Source organism: Arvicanthis niloticus, chromosome 2, assembly GCF_011762505.2.
Source record: "Arvicanthis niloticus isolate mArvNil1 chromosome 2, mArvNil1.pat.X, whole genome shotgun sequence".
Classification (NCBI taxonomy): Eukaryota; Metazoa; Chordata; class Mammalia; order Rodentia; family Muridae; genus Arvicanthis; species Arvicanthis niloticus.
The window spans coordinates 16168814-16187607 of record NC_047659.1 but is presented as its reverse complement, the minus strand read 5'-3'; the positions used below and the strand labels follow the sequence as shown (position 1 = coordinate 16187607).

Sequence of the window (18794 nt, the reverse complement as noted above, 5' to 3'; positions counted from 1 at the left end):
ATTTAATTCAATACTGTTGAATTTGTATTTGAAGATTAATATATTTGGCTTAAACAAATAATATATGACTATCTGGCTTTATGGTTTGTTGACCCTTGGTTTCAACTCTAAATTTAAATAGATGTGGACCTATCTTGTTTAGAAGCACTTTACTACTTGAAAGATATGTTGCTAGATAGTGTTTTACATTTGGTGTAAGTGACTGAAGATAGTGTCTCTGGGGAATTGGCATTTTCTGTAGGCATGAATACTAAAACATACACAAGCTAGCTCCTAAACAGTCCTTAGTATTCATAGCACAAGAAGTTATTTATGGGGAAAGGTACAGCTATACGAACTCTGGGATAACTGAAGTGCTATGAGGCTCGCTTTGTTTTGTTTGTAAATAATCCATTACATGATGGCAACAATTTTTCAAAAACTTCATGTAACTTTCTTTAATTGAAACCTTTTAATGTTAATAGCAAGGTGGTGATCTTTATTTTATTTTCAAGAACTGTTTGCTGTGGTCTCCATTCCAGTGAAGCATTATTTTTATGATCATTCATTTGTCTACTTACTTTTTGTTTCTTTTTGGTTTTCTTAGGAACTTAAACTGAGACTGTATGTGCATTATGTTTTTTCCCCTTAGTCCCACTTTTAGAGTTATTGAGCTTGTAGAAAATACATAAATTATGACTAATAAATTTCATAACATATTCCAAGAAAGCTGTATAAAGCATAAGCCTTCTTTAGGAAGGTTCTATCATGTGTGTTTAGCTTCCACAAATAAGGCGTGAGCTAAAGGATTTGAGTGGTTGAAGGAGCATGTGGATAGTGTGCTACGAGTTCATTTCTATATGTTGTAATACCAGTATCCTGGTTCATTTGGCATAAATGAAGCCTAAGACTGCTGTAGGATGAGACTTAGTAGCCAAAGGAGTTTGAGTCCTAAAAGCAGCTCTGGAATGCTGCCAGCCTCTCAGCATCAGTGTGCTTCCTGCTTCTCACGTGTTGTTTTTAAGCCAATCAGCCATTACAGTGCTTTCAGACTCAGAGCTTTTAAAACCAGGCACCAGGATGTTTTAGTAGCAGGTCCCTACTCAGAACAGAATAGCCTTGATTTTAAGAGGGTCTGTCTTTGTAATGAGAGTCTCTTCCTTCCTCTGTATTCTATTGCTTCAATTTAAAAAAATAGCAAGAAGTGTAGGGTATTGTTGAGAGATGTTCAATACAAATTTTGTATTTATGTGTGAATCAGCCATGTATAAAATTTCTAGCCACCTAAGAACTCTGTTACAAATTATGAAAAACCACAGTTATACAAAGTAATAAAGCTAAATAACAAAATATATAAGAAGGCATTTTGATAAGACTGCTTGTTAGAATGGTGGTCTTCTTGAATGAGTATTCTTTAATTGACTTTGAAACTAATTAACTTTGTAAACTAATATTAGAAGTCACTTCCCACCACCGTAATGTATGTACACATGTGTGTACATACAAATTACACTTCTCATTTACACTGCACACCACCCTTATTACCTGATCATCTGGATGATTTTGTCCCAAAATAGAAGAAATGTAGCACCCCTTCAGGGATAATTCTAAAGCATCCTCCCCCTCTCTGTCTCTCTGTCTCTTTTTTGTCATCTGTAACATTGGAGGTTTCTTTATTGTTATTGGAAAACTATTTTTCTTGTAAAACACATCTGTGCAAATCACTCATACCAGTGATACCCTTTATGTTTTTCTTTTGCAACATTATTTAGGGATATATTTTGATATTCGGTATACAATAGTTTGTCTTCACATTGTATTATATTCCTTAAATTAACTTCTACAGATGCCCCAAACAAACAAAATAAAGAAGATCCCACTTCATTTGGGAGACTGTATTTCCTCTTCTTTTGTACCTTTTAGGTGGACATACTTCAATAGAGAAGAGATCATCATAGCTAGACTCATTTATGAGAAATACAGAGGTTTTAATGTCAGGATTTTTTAAAATTAGTTGTTAGCAGTGACAAATAAATGAAGCCAAATTCTGAGGTCCACAAGTGTGCTCAGGTCTATGGAACTGATTGACCTAGCAAATAGATCAGCGTGGGCGATGTGATGAGCAGTTCCCGGGTAGTGGCACCGCCTGATCTGCTTCTGTGTTTTTTTTTTTTCTACCTTAGGGAACAGCCATGCAACCTTCTGACACTCTATTCTGTACCAAGAGGGGGACTTGCACAGTTGTCATCAAATCTTCTGTCAGCACTGATGTCTTGCCATCTCTTGTGCTGTTTTAAGGTTGTTCTTTCTGAAACTAGGACTTATCAAAAATAATAACGCTAGTAGCTCTGCAGAAGAGAGCCTTTCTCATGTATTATCTCATTTTATCTGTCTGTAAGACAGAAGAGCAAGAATGTGTTCTTCATTTGAAATTGTCTGAGCGTGGAGGGACTATGACTCACCCAAGGTCCTGTTAGGCTTATAGCCTGTCCTAAGTTTCATCCCCCACTAGACCACCTTGTAGAGAATATTCACCAAAAATAGAGAAATCATGGGATGGAGGAAAGTAAGAAAAATTAGTGTTGAGTACCTAACTGATTCTAGTCAAGTGCTACCCTGGCTGGTTACTTATTCCTTTACTCTTTCAGCAGTGGCCAGATTACCATCTGTTGTGTAAGCAAATGTTTATTCAGGACAGGTCCCATTGTGTTGAGGTAGATGCAGAATATAGAAATGGTCTCAGATTTGAAGCTCTTTCCTCTATGCATTTCCCAGTTTAATTCAAGACATTCTGTAAAGGCATTTTAGACACTGTTTGAAAGGATGGGGTGGCAACAGAAGACTAACATGCTCAGAGAGAACTTGTTGTGGTGGGTGAGACTTGTGTTGAGTCTGCCAGGCCAGTAAGAAGTAGGTATGGAGAAAAGTGAGCCTAACACCCCATATGCACCACAGAGCAAAGCAGAGGAGAAAACCCTGAGTAAGCCTGGGGATGTTCAGCCAGAGCAGATGGAGCCTGCTGGGGAGGCTGCCATGTACTGTGAGAGACTGGGCACAGGAGGCTCTAAGAATGTGCCTTCAGGGTCTGAGAGTGCAGCATCTGCCTCGGACATCCCATGTTACAGGAGAGAGGTCAAGATCCACAAAAGAAAGAGGTCTTACCTATCATCATCACCATAGTCACAGTGCTGGGGAAGGAACTCATTCCTGTTCATACTTCTTTCTACCCACTACTATCTTGAAGCCCTTGATGGCAGAAGGAGTAAAGTAACCGCTGACCACTGAGTTCTTGCATTGTCTCAAGAAGGGTACACTGTTAATGATATAAGCACTTTCTCAGAGGATGTGAGAGGCACACCTCTATTCTATATTCACCAATGACAGGTGACAAAATGAAATGACACCATTTTGTGGTTTTGGATGCAGCCACAAATGCAAAGGGGCTCAGATATTACTTGGCACTTGAGCTGGTATCTGCTATCTACTGGGCACTGTACAGTGTTCTTTTCTTTTGCTGAAACATAAGCTATTTGCATTGTTACTATACTTGGTATTCTGCATATGGGCAGCAAAGACCCAGCTAGGTTCACATATGTTCTGTGCTCAAGGTTCTGCCTTTAGTGTGTAGAGGTAACTGTTTTCCAAGTTACCTCTCAAGTTACCTCATTTTGCTGCTACCTCTAATTCTACATTTTTTTTTTTTTTGTTTTACCATACTGCTACCATTAGCTAACACAGTATAAAGTAATTTATTTTGAAAACAATATATAGTTACTGTAGAAAAGTATAAAATTTAGATAACTGAAGAAATAGCTCCCACATAGGTACAGTGTTGTGTTGGTTCGTGCATTAGAGTAGATCTTCCCATACTTCTGTTTCTGCTTTATTTGTTCTGCTGGACTTGGGTCCTTTAGTTTAGTGTAAATGGTGGATTCAGCTGTGGCTCATGGTCAGTTCCACAGCATTAGTGAGTAGCATGGCAATTGGCCCTGGTGACAGGGTGTGGGGTGCCCTTGGGATGTTCCCCTTGACTTGCCATGTCCAGGAGGGAGGCCAATGACTTCTGTTCTGTGACTAGGAAGTTCTCTATAGTTCCTCTAGTTTTGATTCTGAGGTTATTGATCATTTAATTTGTCAGGCTTCAGTAGACAAGGTCAGGACAGATCTTTGTTTTTTCTTAAAAATGTCTGTTGGTTTTCTTGAGCAGATAAGGGCTATACTCTTTCTAGCAATCGGCAAACTTACTGCGCCTGTCCAGAACTCTTGGGAGCCGGCCAGTCTCAACACTTGGTTTTCTGAACAGGGATGGTAAGAAGCTTGAGATTCTGTCAAATGTAAAGTGTGTGTATGTAGAAAAGCTTTGTGGGTCACGAACGGTCAGGATAGGAGATAGAATTTGATAAATGTTGGGTGCTGCTCAGCAGTCCACAAACTCAAGGACAGGATAATTTGGCAGTAGACAGTTATTCAGGTGATTATTAGTAAGCCACAGTGGGCAAGGGTGACAGTGTTTTAGCTTGGGTCTTACATTTTATAATTATACTAGTCTTGGTCATTTTCATTGTGTACTATGTGCTAGTTACTTTATATTCTTGATTTATAAACCTTAAAATCACTTTGCAGCATGATGATTGATTTTACAGAAGAGATCAGAGATATACAGTAACTCGTCTGTTCTCACACAGCTTGTACATAGAAGATCTAGGCTTTTTATACAAAACACAGCTCTCACTATTTTGTCTTCTCTCTCCTGTGTCATTCTCAGTGGCTTAAAATCAACTTTTGGTACTTCTCCATCCTAAAGCAGTACAGGCCTCTGACTCTCCCCACCCAGTTAACTGTCTGGTTCTGTAGTGCTTGTAAGAGTTCCCTATAACTGCTAACTTGTTCCTCAGTCCCATTCGGTCTCTCTTGCCTTTGTCTTTCAGCTACAACTTCTAATCAAGGCCACCCAAGGCCTTCTTATCACTCACAGAAATAGACATTTTTCCTTCTCATCTTGATGCATCAGGACAGGTGACCTTCCCTCCTGTCTGTTCTGCCTGGTGATTGTCTCTTTTTCCTTTCACGGTCCCTTTTCCATCTATTGTCTTAACTGATATTTCTGTAAATGAGTCCTAGACAATCTTCTGCCTCTCTTGAGTTTTTTTCCTAAGGCGACCTCATCATTTCTGTAGTATTCAGTATCACCTGTGCTCAGATGACTTATGAATATTTGCCTCCAACTCAAAACATTTCTGTGGCTTTTCTAACTAGTGTGTTCACCTCTGTACATGACATTGTTTTAGAAGTTTGAGACTAATGCTTTTCTTTTGATTAGAACTATTGAGTGGCCTTTTATTACTCCAAACATCCACTCCATCCACATCCACCCAAAAGAGATAATACCTTAATATGACTTGTGTATGAGGTATTCTGCATAGTACTCGCTTTATGTAGCAACTCATGTGATACTGCTATTCATCTCTTGTGCTTTAGGGTGCCCCTCATATGCTTTTTTCCCCTACACATGCCCAGTTCCTTTCAACTGCAAAGATCTTTGCATAGCTTTTTCCTTTGCTAGAAATACACAGTTTCTTGAGCTTGGTATGGCCATCCCATCTTTTTCTTTGAGTCGATGTTGATGTTTCTGAGAAGCTGCTGTTAGATAGGGTTAGGGATAGGGTTAGTCAGCCATGTGAGTTGTAAGGCTTCTGTTTTTGTTGTTTAGCATATATTTCCAGCACATATTATATCACTCTGTGTAGTTGCAGTTCAGTATGTAAAATGGGTAAGCTTAAAGTGAGTCTGACATGTAAAATCTCATTTTTCACTAAAGGACTGGACTCAAACTTTGTCTGCATATACTTTGTGCTATTCTTGCAACGCCAGTATTAAACAAAACAGGGTGAGAAGGACCTTGAACACCTGATGAGCATTTATAGGGTAGCATGAAGGTTAAAGTCTGGGCTTCATTCTTGATCTGTCCCCTTGATTTGTACATTCATCTAAGTGTGGGAGGACTATCTCAGGGTGATCCCAGTCCCAGTCAGCTGGGCATATTTCTGCTGGTGCTCAACTGTGTTTTCTGGAGCTTAATGAGAAGCACAGTCCATTTGCCAAGACAACTCTGCATTCTTGTCATAATTCAGTTCCTTAACCTGAGCTGAGACTTGTGGGGAGGGCTGCCCTTGTGTTTAGAGCAGCATGGCAGGATGGAAAGGACATTGAACCACAAGTTGGCTTGGATTTTTGCCCTAGTCTTAATTATTTTGAAAACCAAAACAAAACCCTAAGCCTCAGTTTTCCCACCCATAAAATAAGAAAATTGGATCAATGGTTCCTATGGTTCCTTTTGCTTTAATCATTGTGAAATCTCTGATTCTTGTAGAAATTACAGATGCTAATATAAAAGGAAATGAACTGCAGCTTTTGAGGAAGCAGACCCCCTAGTCATTTTTTATGAAAAATAGTTAATACTTATAGACCGTAGACCAGCTAGTGGAGCGAGTGATATATTCCCTGGAGATTCAGAACCCTTCAAGTTAACCTCTGATTGACTGCCCCTGACAGACTTAGTTTATTGGATGTTGTCCAAGGGGGAGAGAAAAAAATTGAGTCTACTGCTTTTGTGATTTTGATGACCTGTACTTCAACTCTTCTAGGAATTAAAAAGGTGACTCTATTGAGAATAGTGTCTCCTTCTAAATTGCAACCTCCTAAAAAGAATCATTCATTTTAGTGCAAACTTGAATCATTTGGTTTCGTAGAGGACTGCTCAGGTGTTAAAAAGCTGAATTGGTGGGGAAGTCTCTGTAAATCATGACCTTCCTGTGAATTTTATCTTCAATAAGTTAGTAGCAGCTTGCCTCCTTCCTTTTATTAATTATTCCTCCTAAGGACTGGCCTTTTAAAATAAATGATTATCCCACTGATTCCTAAAACATACTTTGGGTCGAATGCTAGCTTCTCATGAGTATTCCATGTGAAGAAACTGAGGTGCTGAAAGCTGTGTTTAAGGAAGTTTTAAGCTAAGGCCCAGGTAGAGGTAGCTGGGCTGGGCTTTGTATCAAGCCAATCAGCAACGAATCTTTCTTTGATCTTATAGTGTAGTTATACATCCTTTTTAAAAAATAAATTTTTAATGGCAGTGTAGGAAATTAATGGCAGCCAATTTGCAGGTCAAGTCATTTTCATACTGGATCCTTTTCCTAGAGATCTGTTTTTGTTTTGTTTTTCAGTTCTATCAATACCCTTCATTTCTAGTTTTCATTTTGCACATTCTAGGAATAAAATCAAACCCCCAAAACAAAATAATGAATCACATTTGGTAGGATCACATAGTGACAGTTCACAAAAACGTGACCTTATTTGTATCTTGAACTTTTCTAAACCTGTTGCATTAAGTATTTTAATAAAAACAGGCTTCCCCTCCCCCACTGAGGCCCACTTTCCTCCTGGATCACTTTAATTATGTGAGCTAGAATCTTGTTTCTCACACATCTTCACTTCTCAACCTTGTTAAAATTAATCATATAATCCCCCTTTAAAACATAGTATTAAATCACCATAGTAACACAGTTTCCAAGCTTTATAGATAAAACATAACAGCCATAAGAAGGTAGCATTTGGTGTCCCCCTGACAGCTCTATAACTTTTATGGAAATGTGTTCCTTTCCCTAGCTGTAAGGTGGGGGATAGCATTACTTACACCTGCTTTATTGCCACATGGCTTTGAAATTGTCACCTTGTTTTGTTCACCTCCCTAGTTAAGTAAGGAGAATGGAACACTTTCTTGTCTTTCGGAGCCATTTTCCTGTGCTTGAAGCACTCTCCAAGGGATAGAATTGTTTCTTTAAATATAACTAGGCAAGGCTCTTGACCTTTGTGCCAGGATACCTTGAAAATCTCTTTAATTTTACTTTTCTTTTGTGACTTGTATAAGGGAGCTTTAGAAACAAAGTCTATTTATATTTAAGATTTTAATTCATAGCCCACCCAAAGATAATATAGTCCTGTCTTTGGAAAAGTCCTGTTAAGAAATGATTTTTCCTTTCTACTGACAATTGGTACATTGGTATCAGTTTGAATATTTTAGCAAAGTCACTGTCTTATCAACTTGAGTATTCTTTATGAAGTATAGTATATGTGTGATCTGTACAAGTTGCTGAATTCCATGGTTTAATTCACTGCCAAATTTTAAAATATTAGTGTAAACTCATATATTAGAGTTTGAAATAAATGTTTTACTGTTTTTTTTTTTTTTTTTTTTTTTTTTTAAAGTGAGATACTGGATACCTGGTAAATGGATTTTAAAATAATGTGTATTTTGAAGCATTTGTAACCTAAAAGAGTTTTAGATTATTCTGGTTTTTAATATTCTTTTAAATTATTTACTAGGTATTTTCTGCTTTACATTGCCTTTATGTGTAGTTGGCTTATTTTATACTGATACAAGAGTTTTTGGCTTTTTAATGGCTTGAAACATTGCTTTAATGTTTTAACTTGCTTAACATTTTGGTATCCTGCCCTCTAAGATAATATGTTCCTCAAAGTTCAGAAAATGTCAAAGGTTCAGGAGAACAAGACATAGCCTTGTCCCCTTTCCTTGCCAGTGTTTGTGATGGCTCTTCCTAGAACTCATTGAACCTGACTCAGTTCCCTAGTTACTCTTGAGTGTTCTTTTTTGGGGAAAAAAAAAAAATGGGGACATTACTGAAATTCCAAATTCATTACAAGGATAGATGAAATGATACATTAAATATCTGACTGGAGCTGGTGCATAGTAGACACTGACGTCTCTGGTGGTAATGAGCTGGTGCTGTGGCCATTGGAGTCACAGCAAGGCTTAAAAAACAGCGTTTTGCCAGTCACCAACTTGTGCCTTAGGCAGCTCTTGTCCCAGCCCTCATCCTCTATAAATGAGGTAGATAAGAGCCCTCTTTTAACATTGATGGCTGATTTACCCCGAGACCTGGGGTCCGAATTCAATCAGGCACATTGGAGAGTATTGATGATTTTGATCTTTGGAGGACAGAACAGGCCCCTTTCTCTTCTTATTTTCTTCCCTTTCCTTTCCTCTCTCCTTTTTCTCCTTCACCCTCTGCTGTCCTTGCTTCCTCCCTCTCTTTCCTTTCCCTCCACTCTCTTGTCTGTTCCCTTGAAGTGTGTAAATTTTTAGCTCATTTACAAAGTTCCACAAAGAAAATATAACAGGTTCAATGACTTGTGGTGATTAGATACTTTATCTGGAAACTTAGCACACATTCATCTCTCCCTTTGTTCTGTCTTCTCTACAGCCTCACAGTTAGCCAAGTTGGCCAGAACTTCACATTTGTGCTCACTGACATTGACAGCAAACAGAGATTCGGGTTCTGCCGCTTATCTTCAGGAGCCAAGAGCTGCTTCTGTATCTTAAGGTAAGGGAGAAGGGCCTCAGCCATTGGCTGGTTCTTTGAAACAGTTGTCAGCTTTTGCATAGTCCTTCTGTAATTAAGTTTTCCAGCTGTTGTTTTGGTGTCCTATCTGTTCCCCACAAGTCACTGTACTTGGGGAGAAGGACTTTGTGGTGTTGCTCTTGCACTTGAAGCCCTGCAGATAATTGTATTTATTTATTTGCATCGCATCCCTTGGGTGGGAAGGGCCCATTGCTCCTTAGCGGTATGCAGAAACTGGAGAGTTGTCAGAGCTTCAGTCCCTCCTGCTGTTATCTGGAGCTGTCAGAAATTAGTCTGTTAGGCTTCCCTGTGGACATTTTGTGTATGTAAGATTATTAATAAAGTATGTGTCTAGCTCAGGACAGCCTGCAGACACTGATTGTGTGCTCCTTGGAGTAGCTCACTTGCCCTGTTTGGGTCAGTGTCTGAATAACTTCCCAACCTGGCTACCTCTGTAGCCAGAAAAGTTCCAGAAAAGTGTAGAAGTGTGAGAAGACAACTTTAGGCCTTCTGAAATCCCCTTGCGCACCAGAGCCACACTTGCTTTAATGCTCCGTTTCCTCTTGCCAGAGGGGTAAGGCATTCTGGGGTGGGAAGATGTGTGGAAATCCGATTTTGGAGCTGCTGGCTCTGTGGGTTCCTGCTGGGAGCCTCCTGAGGGGGAGGTAAAGGCATCCCACACACTCTCCTCTCCTCTCCATCTGCCTCTCTTAAGTAGGTGTTCCAGGGCCTGCCTGCCTTCTCTCTCTCTCTCTCTCTCTCTCTCTCTCTCTCTCTCTCTCTCTCTCTCTCTCTCTCTCTCTCTCTCTGCTGTGGAACAGCCAGTGTGGGCAGCAGAGAGGCGTCCAGACAAAACCTTGGCCCCATGCTTGGGCCCAGCCAGAGGTAAAAGGCCAGGCTCTCTGTGGATTCTAGAAGGAGCAATTCTCTGCTGTAATCATCTGTACTTTGTTCACCTTCTCACTGAGTAAAGGACCCTCCCAACATAACTCACTCCCCAAAGCCACACACCAAACTAGGACAAAAGAGCCCAATTTATGAGGTTTCTTTGCTCCTGTCAGCCTGGACCACAGCTCTATGTTTCTATATATAGATCTCAGTGTTTTTCTTCTTAGCTAGTGAAGTCAGCTTCTTAGCATTTCTGCTTGGGCACCAGAGTCCTCAAGATGGGTGGGGCTGGCTGCTTTGAGGCAAGGGTAGTATATAGCTGTTCTTGAGTAGCCAGTGTTTCTCACTACCTGCCCAGGAGTTACACTTGGATGGTAGTGGTTATTTACTTCTGACTGGGTGTTATGAGATTTAATGTGGGGAGGGGTTAGGGGTACCTTTGACGGGCTCATGCCAAGGTGTTCATGCCCCTGTATAATTACGCCATGCAACAGGCCTGATGTGAAAGCCATTTACTGGGGAAAGGGAGAACAGTGAGGGCCGAGGAAAGTGATAGAAACAGACAAGTGGACATGTAGACAGCCAGACAGAGGGGAGCAGAGCCATGATGGCAGAGAGAGGGGACAGGGAAAGAAGGTTGGGGGGGGGGGGCACCTGCAGAAAACAGATAGAAGGAACATTAGGGAGGAAGGGGGAGGGAGGAAGGGAGGGAGAGAGAGAGAGAAAGAGAAAGGATATGAATGAATATCACTTGGTATCACCTTATGCTAATATAGGGTGTAACTCTTTTGATGTTTTTATTTTATTTTATTTTATTTTATTTTATTTTATATTTTTATTTAGAGGACATGTTTCTCTTCCATTTCTGGCTGTTGTATTTCATTCATGGCTAAGATACTGCATATTTACATTGTGGATTTGGAGGAGTGAGTGTTTAGTCCTCTGGGTTCCTGAGTTTGTTAGAAATGATTATTCTGGGGTGGTTGTAGTTCGTCCCTGGCAGAGGCAAATGGATCTGGGAGTTTGAAACTAGCCTAGTATACATAGTGATCTCTAGGCCAGCCAAGGCTACAAAATAAGACCTTGTATCGAAACAAAACAAAAGGAAAAGTTTGTTCCTCAGATTTGGGGACTTAAGTTTTTTCTTTGCAAATTGGTGTGTGTGTGTGTGCGCGCGCGCGCGCGCATGCATGCACACACATGTGCACATGTGCAGCACCCAAACACTCTGCCATTATCATATTCATCCAGCAAATTTCTGAGAATGGAAAACCATTTATTTAAAACTGTGAATTTAATATTCTAAGAGTGTGACTTAGTGGTGTAGGGCTTGCCTAAATGCCTAAGCCCTGTGTTTAATCCCCAACACCACCACCAAAAATAAACAAGTAAGTATATAAATAAGTGTATGCGTCTCTGATTCTGGTGTTCAGTTTTATATGTCCACTAGGGATCTTGTGTTTGAGAGAATCCAGCTGTGATGGCTGTTTTTGGTTGTCAACTTGACTACATCTGAAATTAACTATAACCCGAATGGCTGGACACAACTGTAAGAGAGTTTTTCTTAATTAAGTCATTTGAAGTGGGGTCCTACTTCTATTCTGGATATTTGAGGTGGGAAGACACACTTTAAATCTGGACCCTACCTTCTGCTGAAAGCCTAGATAAAGAACACAGAGGAAGCTCTCTTTTTGTCTGCTTGCTCAGGTCCACTCCTTCACTTGCATCAGAGTCACCCATTTCTTCTGGATTCTGCAATATACTGAAGACCAGCTGAGACATCCAACCTTGTAGACTGAACAACTACTGGATTCTTAGACCTTCTCTTGGTAGACAGCCATTGATGGGCTTAGCTAGAGCACTTTAAGTCATTCTACTAAATCCCCTTTCTCTCTATATTCACCCTGACTAATACAGATTGTGGTACCAGCAGTGGTTCTCAAGTAACAGAAGTGGAAGGTTGAATGTTTTAAGTCTCTGGAACAGATTTTCCAATTTGCCAACACCTACAGTTACTGAAGGCTCCCAGTTACTGAAACCTCTGCTGGGAGCCCAGAGAGTACTGAAAGCCCATGGTGTGAACTGTTTTACAAATTTAAGGATCCAAATACATTAGAATGTCCTGATTTCACCAAATGCGAGAGGCAGTGGATTTGGTGACTCTGTATATAAAACTTTAGACAATTTATGGAAAAGTAAAGAAAGTTATGATGCTGATCCTTTGCTTCTACCATCTCTGTATAAGTAGACAAAGGAAAAGAATGAGCTCCGTGATAAAATGAACCAACTTCTAACATCTCAGAATACAGTGAAGAACAACAGTTAACTCAGTGATAGAATTGACTGGTTCCAGATGCACATAAACAGTCTAAAAGTTTCTAAATATGCTCTGGAAGATAATCTCTCCAGCACCTACAGAGCTCAGGTTTTGGAAAATTATTATAAGATTGGCTGAACTATAGTGAAAGTCAAGCCCTAGCCTTGGACAGTATGGACAGTTAAAGTAAGTATTTTATTTAATTAGAATAAAAAGAATGGGGGTTCTATAATTTGGGATGGAGATATGTGGAAGGACCCTACTGAATTGGAGAACTTTGACCTCTTAGATTCCCAAGAGTTTATTTATCTCTCTCACCCAAGGAAGTAGTCTCTCCACCCATAGCAGAAGATATACTCCCACCTCTAGCCCCTGAAATACTGTTGTTTACACCCTTGACTGAGGACATTAATCCTTCATTGTCTGCTAAGCCAGCAGTGATTTTTCTCAGGAGAAAATGCCAGGCAAGACAATACTTATCCTCAGGCACCACCTATAGCTCTACAGCTATAACCAGACTTAAGGCTAAGTAGGCTCCTAGAGGGGAGGTAGAAAGTGTCCATGAGGAGGTGTGCTATACTCCTGAAGAGCTTAATGAGTTTACTATTCAAGCAGAAGTCTGAGTAATATGTGTGGAATGATTTTAAGGGTATAGGTTAATGGTGAAAGGAATATAAAACTGGATTAGGCTGAGTTTATTGATATGGAACCACTGATATGGAAGCTCACACAGTTTTTATTTAAAAAGTGCTGAAAGTCTGTGTGAATGGTTGGCTGAAGCATTTGTCAAAAGATGGCCTACCGAAAAGGAGTTATCGATCCCTGATGTTCCTTGGTTAGTGTTGATGAAGGGATTCTAAGGCTCAGAAAAATTCTAATGGTGTAGAGGGTATGCTGTGTAAAACCTAATCCTGCACAATGGGAAGGCCTAGAAGACATGGCCTTGACTAATCCTGTAAGACTCAAAATGATTAGAGGTACACCAGCACATTGAAGAGTTTTGTTGTCATCCTTTCCCTGTGTCAGACCTTAGTGTTGGAGATGCTGTTGCTCTACTAGACGGATTAAATGCACTGGGTTTAATTGGGACCCAAAGTAGCAGGGGCCAGGTGTCAAACACTGAATCACAAAGGCAAGGTGATCGTAGTTATTGCAATGAGTAGCATAGACAAAGCAATATCCATAATGCCCTGATCTGTAATGATCAACAAACACAAAATGAATTTTATGGCATGATTTCTGCGGACATGTGGTACTAGCTAGTCAATCGTGATATTTCCAGGCATGAAATAGATAAGAAGTGTATTTCATTTTTGTTTGATCCATATAAGTGGAGACATTATCACACATATGAAAAAAAAAAAAAAGGCTCAATTGGATCATGACAAAAGGGAATCTTGGCCCATGAACCCATTTCCAGACTTGAGCCAGTTTGCAGATCCAAAACCCCTGAGGAAGGACCTTGATAAAACACCTAAGAGTTTTACTGTTAGCCTTTCTACAGTCCTTCTCTAGAGGATCCTACAGTCTTTTACAAGGGTAACTGTATACTAGGGAAAGGAAACAATACAACTATCCAAGGTCTATTGGATACTGGTTCTGAATTAACTCTGAGTCTGGGCAATACCAAGAAACATTGTAGTCCTCCAGATAAAATAGGAGCTTATGTAGGTCAGATGTTTAATGGATTTTGAGCTATAGTCTGACTCACAGTATGTCCAGTGGATCCCTGAACTCATCCTGTGGTTACTTCCCCAGTGTCAGAATGTTTAGTTGGGATAGATATACTTAGAAGTTGGCAAAATTCTTACATTGGGTTTCTGACCTGTAGAGTGAAGGCTATTATGGTTGGAAAGGCTAAATTGAAGCCTTTTAGAGTTGCCTCTTACAGGGAAATAGTTAATTGAAACCAGTATCACATCCTTGGAGGAATTGCAGAAATTAGTGCCACCATCAAGGACTTGAAAGATGCAGGGTGGTGATTCTTACCACATCTCCCTTTAGCTCTCCTATTTGGTCAATGCAGAAGACAGATGGATCATGGAGAATGACAGCTGACTATCAAAAACTAAATCAAGTAGTGACTGATTGCAATGCTATGCCAGATGTGGTATCCTTACTTGAGCAGAGTAACTCATTTCCTGGTACATGGTATGGAGCTATTGATCTAGAAAATGCCTTTTCTCAATACCGGTCCATAAGGGGGTGGGAAAGACAATGGTACCCACTAGGAAATGTTTGCCTTCTATTGCTGTGACCTTTAAGTTCTGTTGACCTAGAAGTTTTGGTTCTGGAGGAGGGAGTGCTCTCACCAAGAGATACTACAAACATTCTATCAAACTGGAAGCTCAGACTTTCCCTGGCCACTTAGGGCAGATTCTGATACCCTTAGGCCAAGACACTAAGGAAAGAATAACTGTTAGGAGGTATGATTGGTTCAGGTTACCAAAGGGAAATTATATTGCTTCTCCATAATGAGATAAGAAGGATTATGTCTGGAGTATAGGAGATCCTATAGAGCTTCTCTTGGTGCTACTGTGTTCTGTGATTAAAGTCAATGGGAAACTACAACAGCCTACTCCAGGCAGGATGACAATGAGCACAGACTTGTCAGGAAAGAAGTTATCAGTCACACCTCCAGGAAAAGAGCCAAGATCTGCTAAGGTGCTTGCTGAGGGTGTAAAAAAAATACAGAATGGGTAGTAGTACAATCAAATTGAGGGTTGAAGTGGGTATTTCAACTGTTGCTATTTGTTCAAGGTAATTTTGAGTATGATGCTGCATGTCACTCTGGGAATAATACCTTGATTTCCACAGGACTTCTCATTACTGCTCCCAAGTCCCCATTGGAGTCAGATTGTCCTGTCTGTGTATGTTGGCACATGGACTTATGAACCTGAGTAGAACTTGGTGGACTCCTCCTTCAACAGTCTTTCTAACTGAATGGCAGGAGCAGCATGGCCTTTCCGCTCTTTGGTATTGGGCTCAGTTTTTAGTTTTGGTTTTTAACCATAAACCTTGGAAAGCTCAGGAGTCTGGCTTTCAGCTTTGGCTTCTGTCTTTTAGCCGTTCCAGTGTTCTTTAAACAACAGGTACAGTCAACGAAGAAGGTGAAGGGGGACCATTTCCTCAGGCAGGTGCAGTGGCAGACATTCTTTTGGGTTCTGTGAGAGATGTTTCAGTTTAAAACAAATGTTTGGGGCTGGGGAAGGGAGCTGGGGAGGAAAGCATTGGGGACAGCTCCCAGATTTTTACCTTGAAAGCAGGTGTTGCTGAAATATCCAGAAGCAGATGGAATCTCCTGTTTTAAGCTATTTATGGTTGTCTCGCCCGAGGGTACCCTACTATACAAAATGTATAGCCTGATGATCTAGGATAGTTTGGGCATCAAAGCCAAGAGACGTCAGCTTTTCTGCCCAGTGCCCTAAAGGAAATCTTAGAAACCTGGATGTTTCAGTGTGTTCAACAGAGGGCTTTTTTTCTCTGCCTTTTAGTGTTTCTGTTTCTTTTTCTAGCTGTATGATTTCTTCTGTCATTCTTTCCTTAAAGTAACAGCACACCATGCTGTTGTTCTTTTCTGGGTGATTATTTAGGAGAAAAGGGCCCTGTTGGCATGGCAGGTTAATAATTTCACTGGCTGTGAGGCCTGGGACAGTTTTTATCGGTGTGCAATTCCTGGGATTGCCTGCAGTTGTTCTTGTTTCTACACCAGGGCCCTTCTTTGGCCCTCAGGATTTTTAAACAATTCATGATGGTGGGTTCTGATCAGATCATCACTTTGTTGGACATATGACTTCCTTATTTTAATTAATGAGACAATGAAGTGGTTGAGAATAGCATGCATTTTTCCTATATAGATGCCTACACACTCAGAACATAATCCCCTAGGGAGTCACAACTCACCAGCAGTAACAAGCTGTACAGTTTAAAGAAAATCACCTTTGAAGAGAAGAAAGGAAAGTAAATAAAAAGCAGCCTTCTTTCCCAGTGACCTGCTATTGAAGCAGGAGTCTGTACGGTGGGAAAGACAGATGTGCCTTCTGATGTGGGAGCAGCAGTAGCTGGCATTGGCAGCCAGCCTTAGGCCATCTCCTTATCCCACCCCAGCCTTCTCTCAGGTGACCAAAGCCCAGAGTGGTGAAGAATTGGAACTTCAAGTCTTTTGCTAGCAAAAGTGTTCATTTCTGAGATAGAACAAGCTGCAGAGAAATGAGAAACTGCTACTTACTTGCTCTTATTGTGTTTCCTTGGTGCTGCCAGAGTCTACAAGGCATCAAGGAACTGCTGAACTCCAGGGGCAGCTTTATTTCCTCTCCGCCTTATCTTTGCTTTTGGCTGGACAAGAGGTAGAAGTGGCTTAATCTATGCTGTACATGTAAAATCACCCTTTGTGACCAAGCTGCACTCTTAAGGGCAAGGCATTCTTGCAAATGCAGAGCAGGTCTAGGTTTAGATTGTCTGTTTGACCCCTTAGTGATTAGTTTGAGAAGCAATAAGGAAGTCCGGTGTCTCTCTCCTGGAGTATGAAAATGTTAGATCTCTTCCAAAGGACATTGCACTGTCTGAAGTTTGAAAATTCCATAGTTCTAACATTCAACTGTGAGCCACTTATTTTTACGAGATTGTTTTAAAAAATTAATTATTAAATTTGTGTGTGTGTGTGTGTGTGAGAGAGAGACAGAGAGAGAGAGAGAGAGAGAGAGACAGAGACAGAGAGAGACAGAGAGAGACAGAGACAGAGACAGAGACAGAGAGTATTTGTGATGTCTGCATGTGTCACAGCAGTTTCCTCCTTCCACCATGTGGGTTTAAGAGATGGGACTCAAGTGGCCAATGTGGCAGCAGGTGCCCTTATCAAGAGCCATCTCCATGGTCCTAAGATGTTATTTTTGAAAGTGTGAAGGTTATATGTGTTCACTTAAGGAATTTAGAAACCCTCAGAAATGTTGAGTCATCCCACTACTCAGTTACTGGGGTGTTTAATTCTTTGACTTGTGCATATGAAAGAGGTATAGTTTTGTACTGAGCCCCTTCAGTTACTAAATCATTATATCTCATTATATATCTTTCTTGGGAATGTTTTAGACTATGTAATTTATTCTTGTGCTATTTTTTTTAAATGGGAAGAAATTCCTAGTAATTAAAAATACATTTTTTTTTTTTTTTGCTGAGATGTATATTCTTTTCAAAAGCACAGTGATAATGTTATTTGTCATTTGGATGAATAATTTTATTATTTTTGTCTATAGGGAAAAATCTACTCAACTATTTTTTTTAAGTTAACATGTAAACTATTAGCTAATCTTGACAATGAGGAACAGTTTGTAGCTTTTGAAAACAATAAATATAAAACTACAGAAAGTTTTAGATGAATAAAATAGGAAATAACCAGCTTAATTTACTTTCCTCAATTTTTACTCTTTTTAGAGCGAGTTGTGTTGTACAGTGTGGAGAGTGATGTAGCATTATATGACCATTCTAATTGTACCCTGGTGCATATTACATTAGGAAAGACAACATGTTAGCTTAAGATCTTAGGTCAAAACTCAAGGAAATTTAAGATATTGAAGAGAAAACTAAATCCTATATTAATGTCCTCAGTGGAAATTAAATAGGTTTTTCTTTCCATAGGACTTGGAAACTATCAACAGTCTCAGGCCAAACGAAGGGTCCTTTAACTTAGTTCCTAAGTGTTGGACTACCACATAGTGATATCTAACCCCTTATTATAATATCAAGCAATATTTATTGCAGAATTCATCCAGGGACGCATCATCTATGGTTTGTAATCTGTTCTGTTTTAGATACCTTTGAAGTAAAGTAGGTGGAGTCTTATAAATGGGGTTAATTGTCCTATTGTTCATTTATTCAGTCTGTTATTTTAAATATGTATATATGTATGTATGTCTGTGTATCTGTGTGTTTGTAAATGAGCCCAAAATATATTTAAAAATGGTTAGTTCTAAAATACTTGATTATTTAAAAAATTTTTTTAAAAATTTTTTATTTTTATTTTTTATTGTATATTTCCTTTTTTGACATTTCAAATGTTATCCCCTTTCCCATCCTCCCTCCCCTGCTTCTGTGAGGGTGTTCACTCACTCTCTCACTCTCTCACTCTCTCTCACCTCCCTACCCTTGAGTTCCCTTACACTGAGGCATCAAGCCTTCACAGGACCAAGGGCCTTTCCTTC

The 18794-nt window shown here is 39.9% G+C and overlaps 1 protein-coding gene across 6 annotated transcripts in view; it reads left to right on the top strand.

The window, feature by feature from the left end:
- Dennd1a (DENN domain containing 1A) overlaps nucleotides 1-18794 on the top strand; it is a 463938-nt gene that overhangs the window by 141518 nt on the left and 303626 nt on the right. For 5 of the 6 annotated variants that reach the window (XM_076928664.1, XM_076928662.1, XM_034495130.2 and 2 more), the window contains one exon: nucleotides 9258-9377. The exons of the other annotated variant lie outside the window; for it this stretch is intronic. In XM_076928664.1, the coding sequence (XP_076784779.1) occupies nucleotides 9258-9377 (120 nt within the window). The remainder of the gene's footprint in view (nucleotides 1-9257; nucleotides 9378-18794) is intronic. 6 annotated transcript variants of the gene reach the window in all.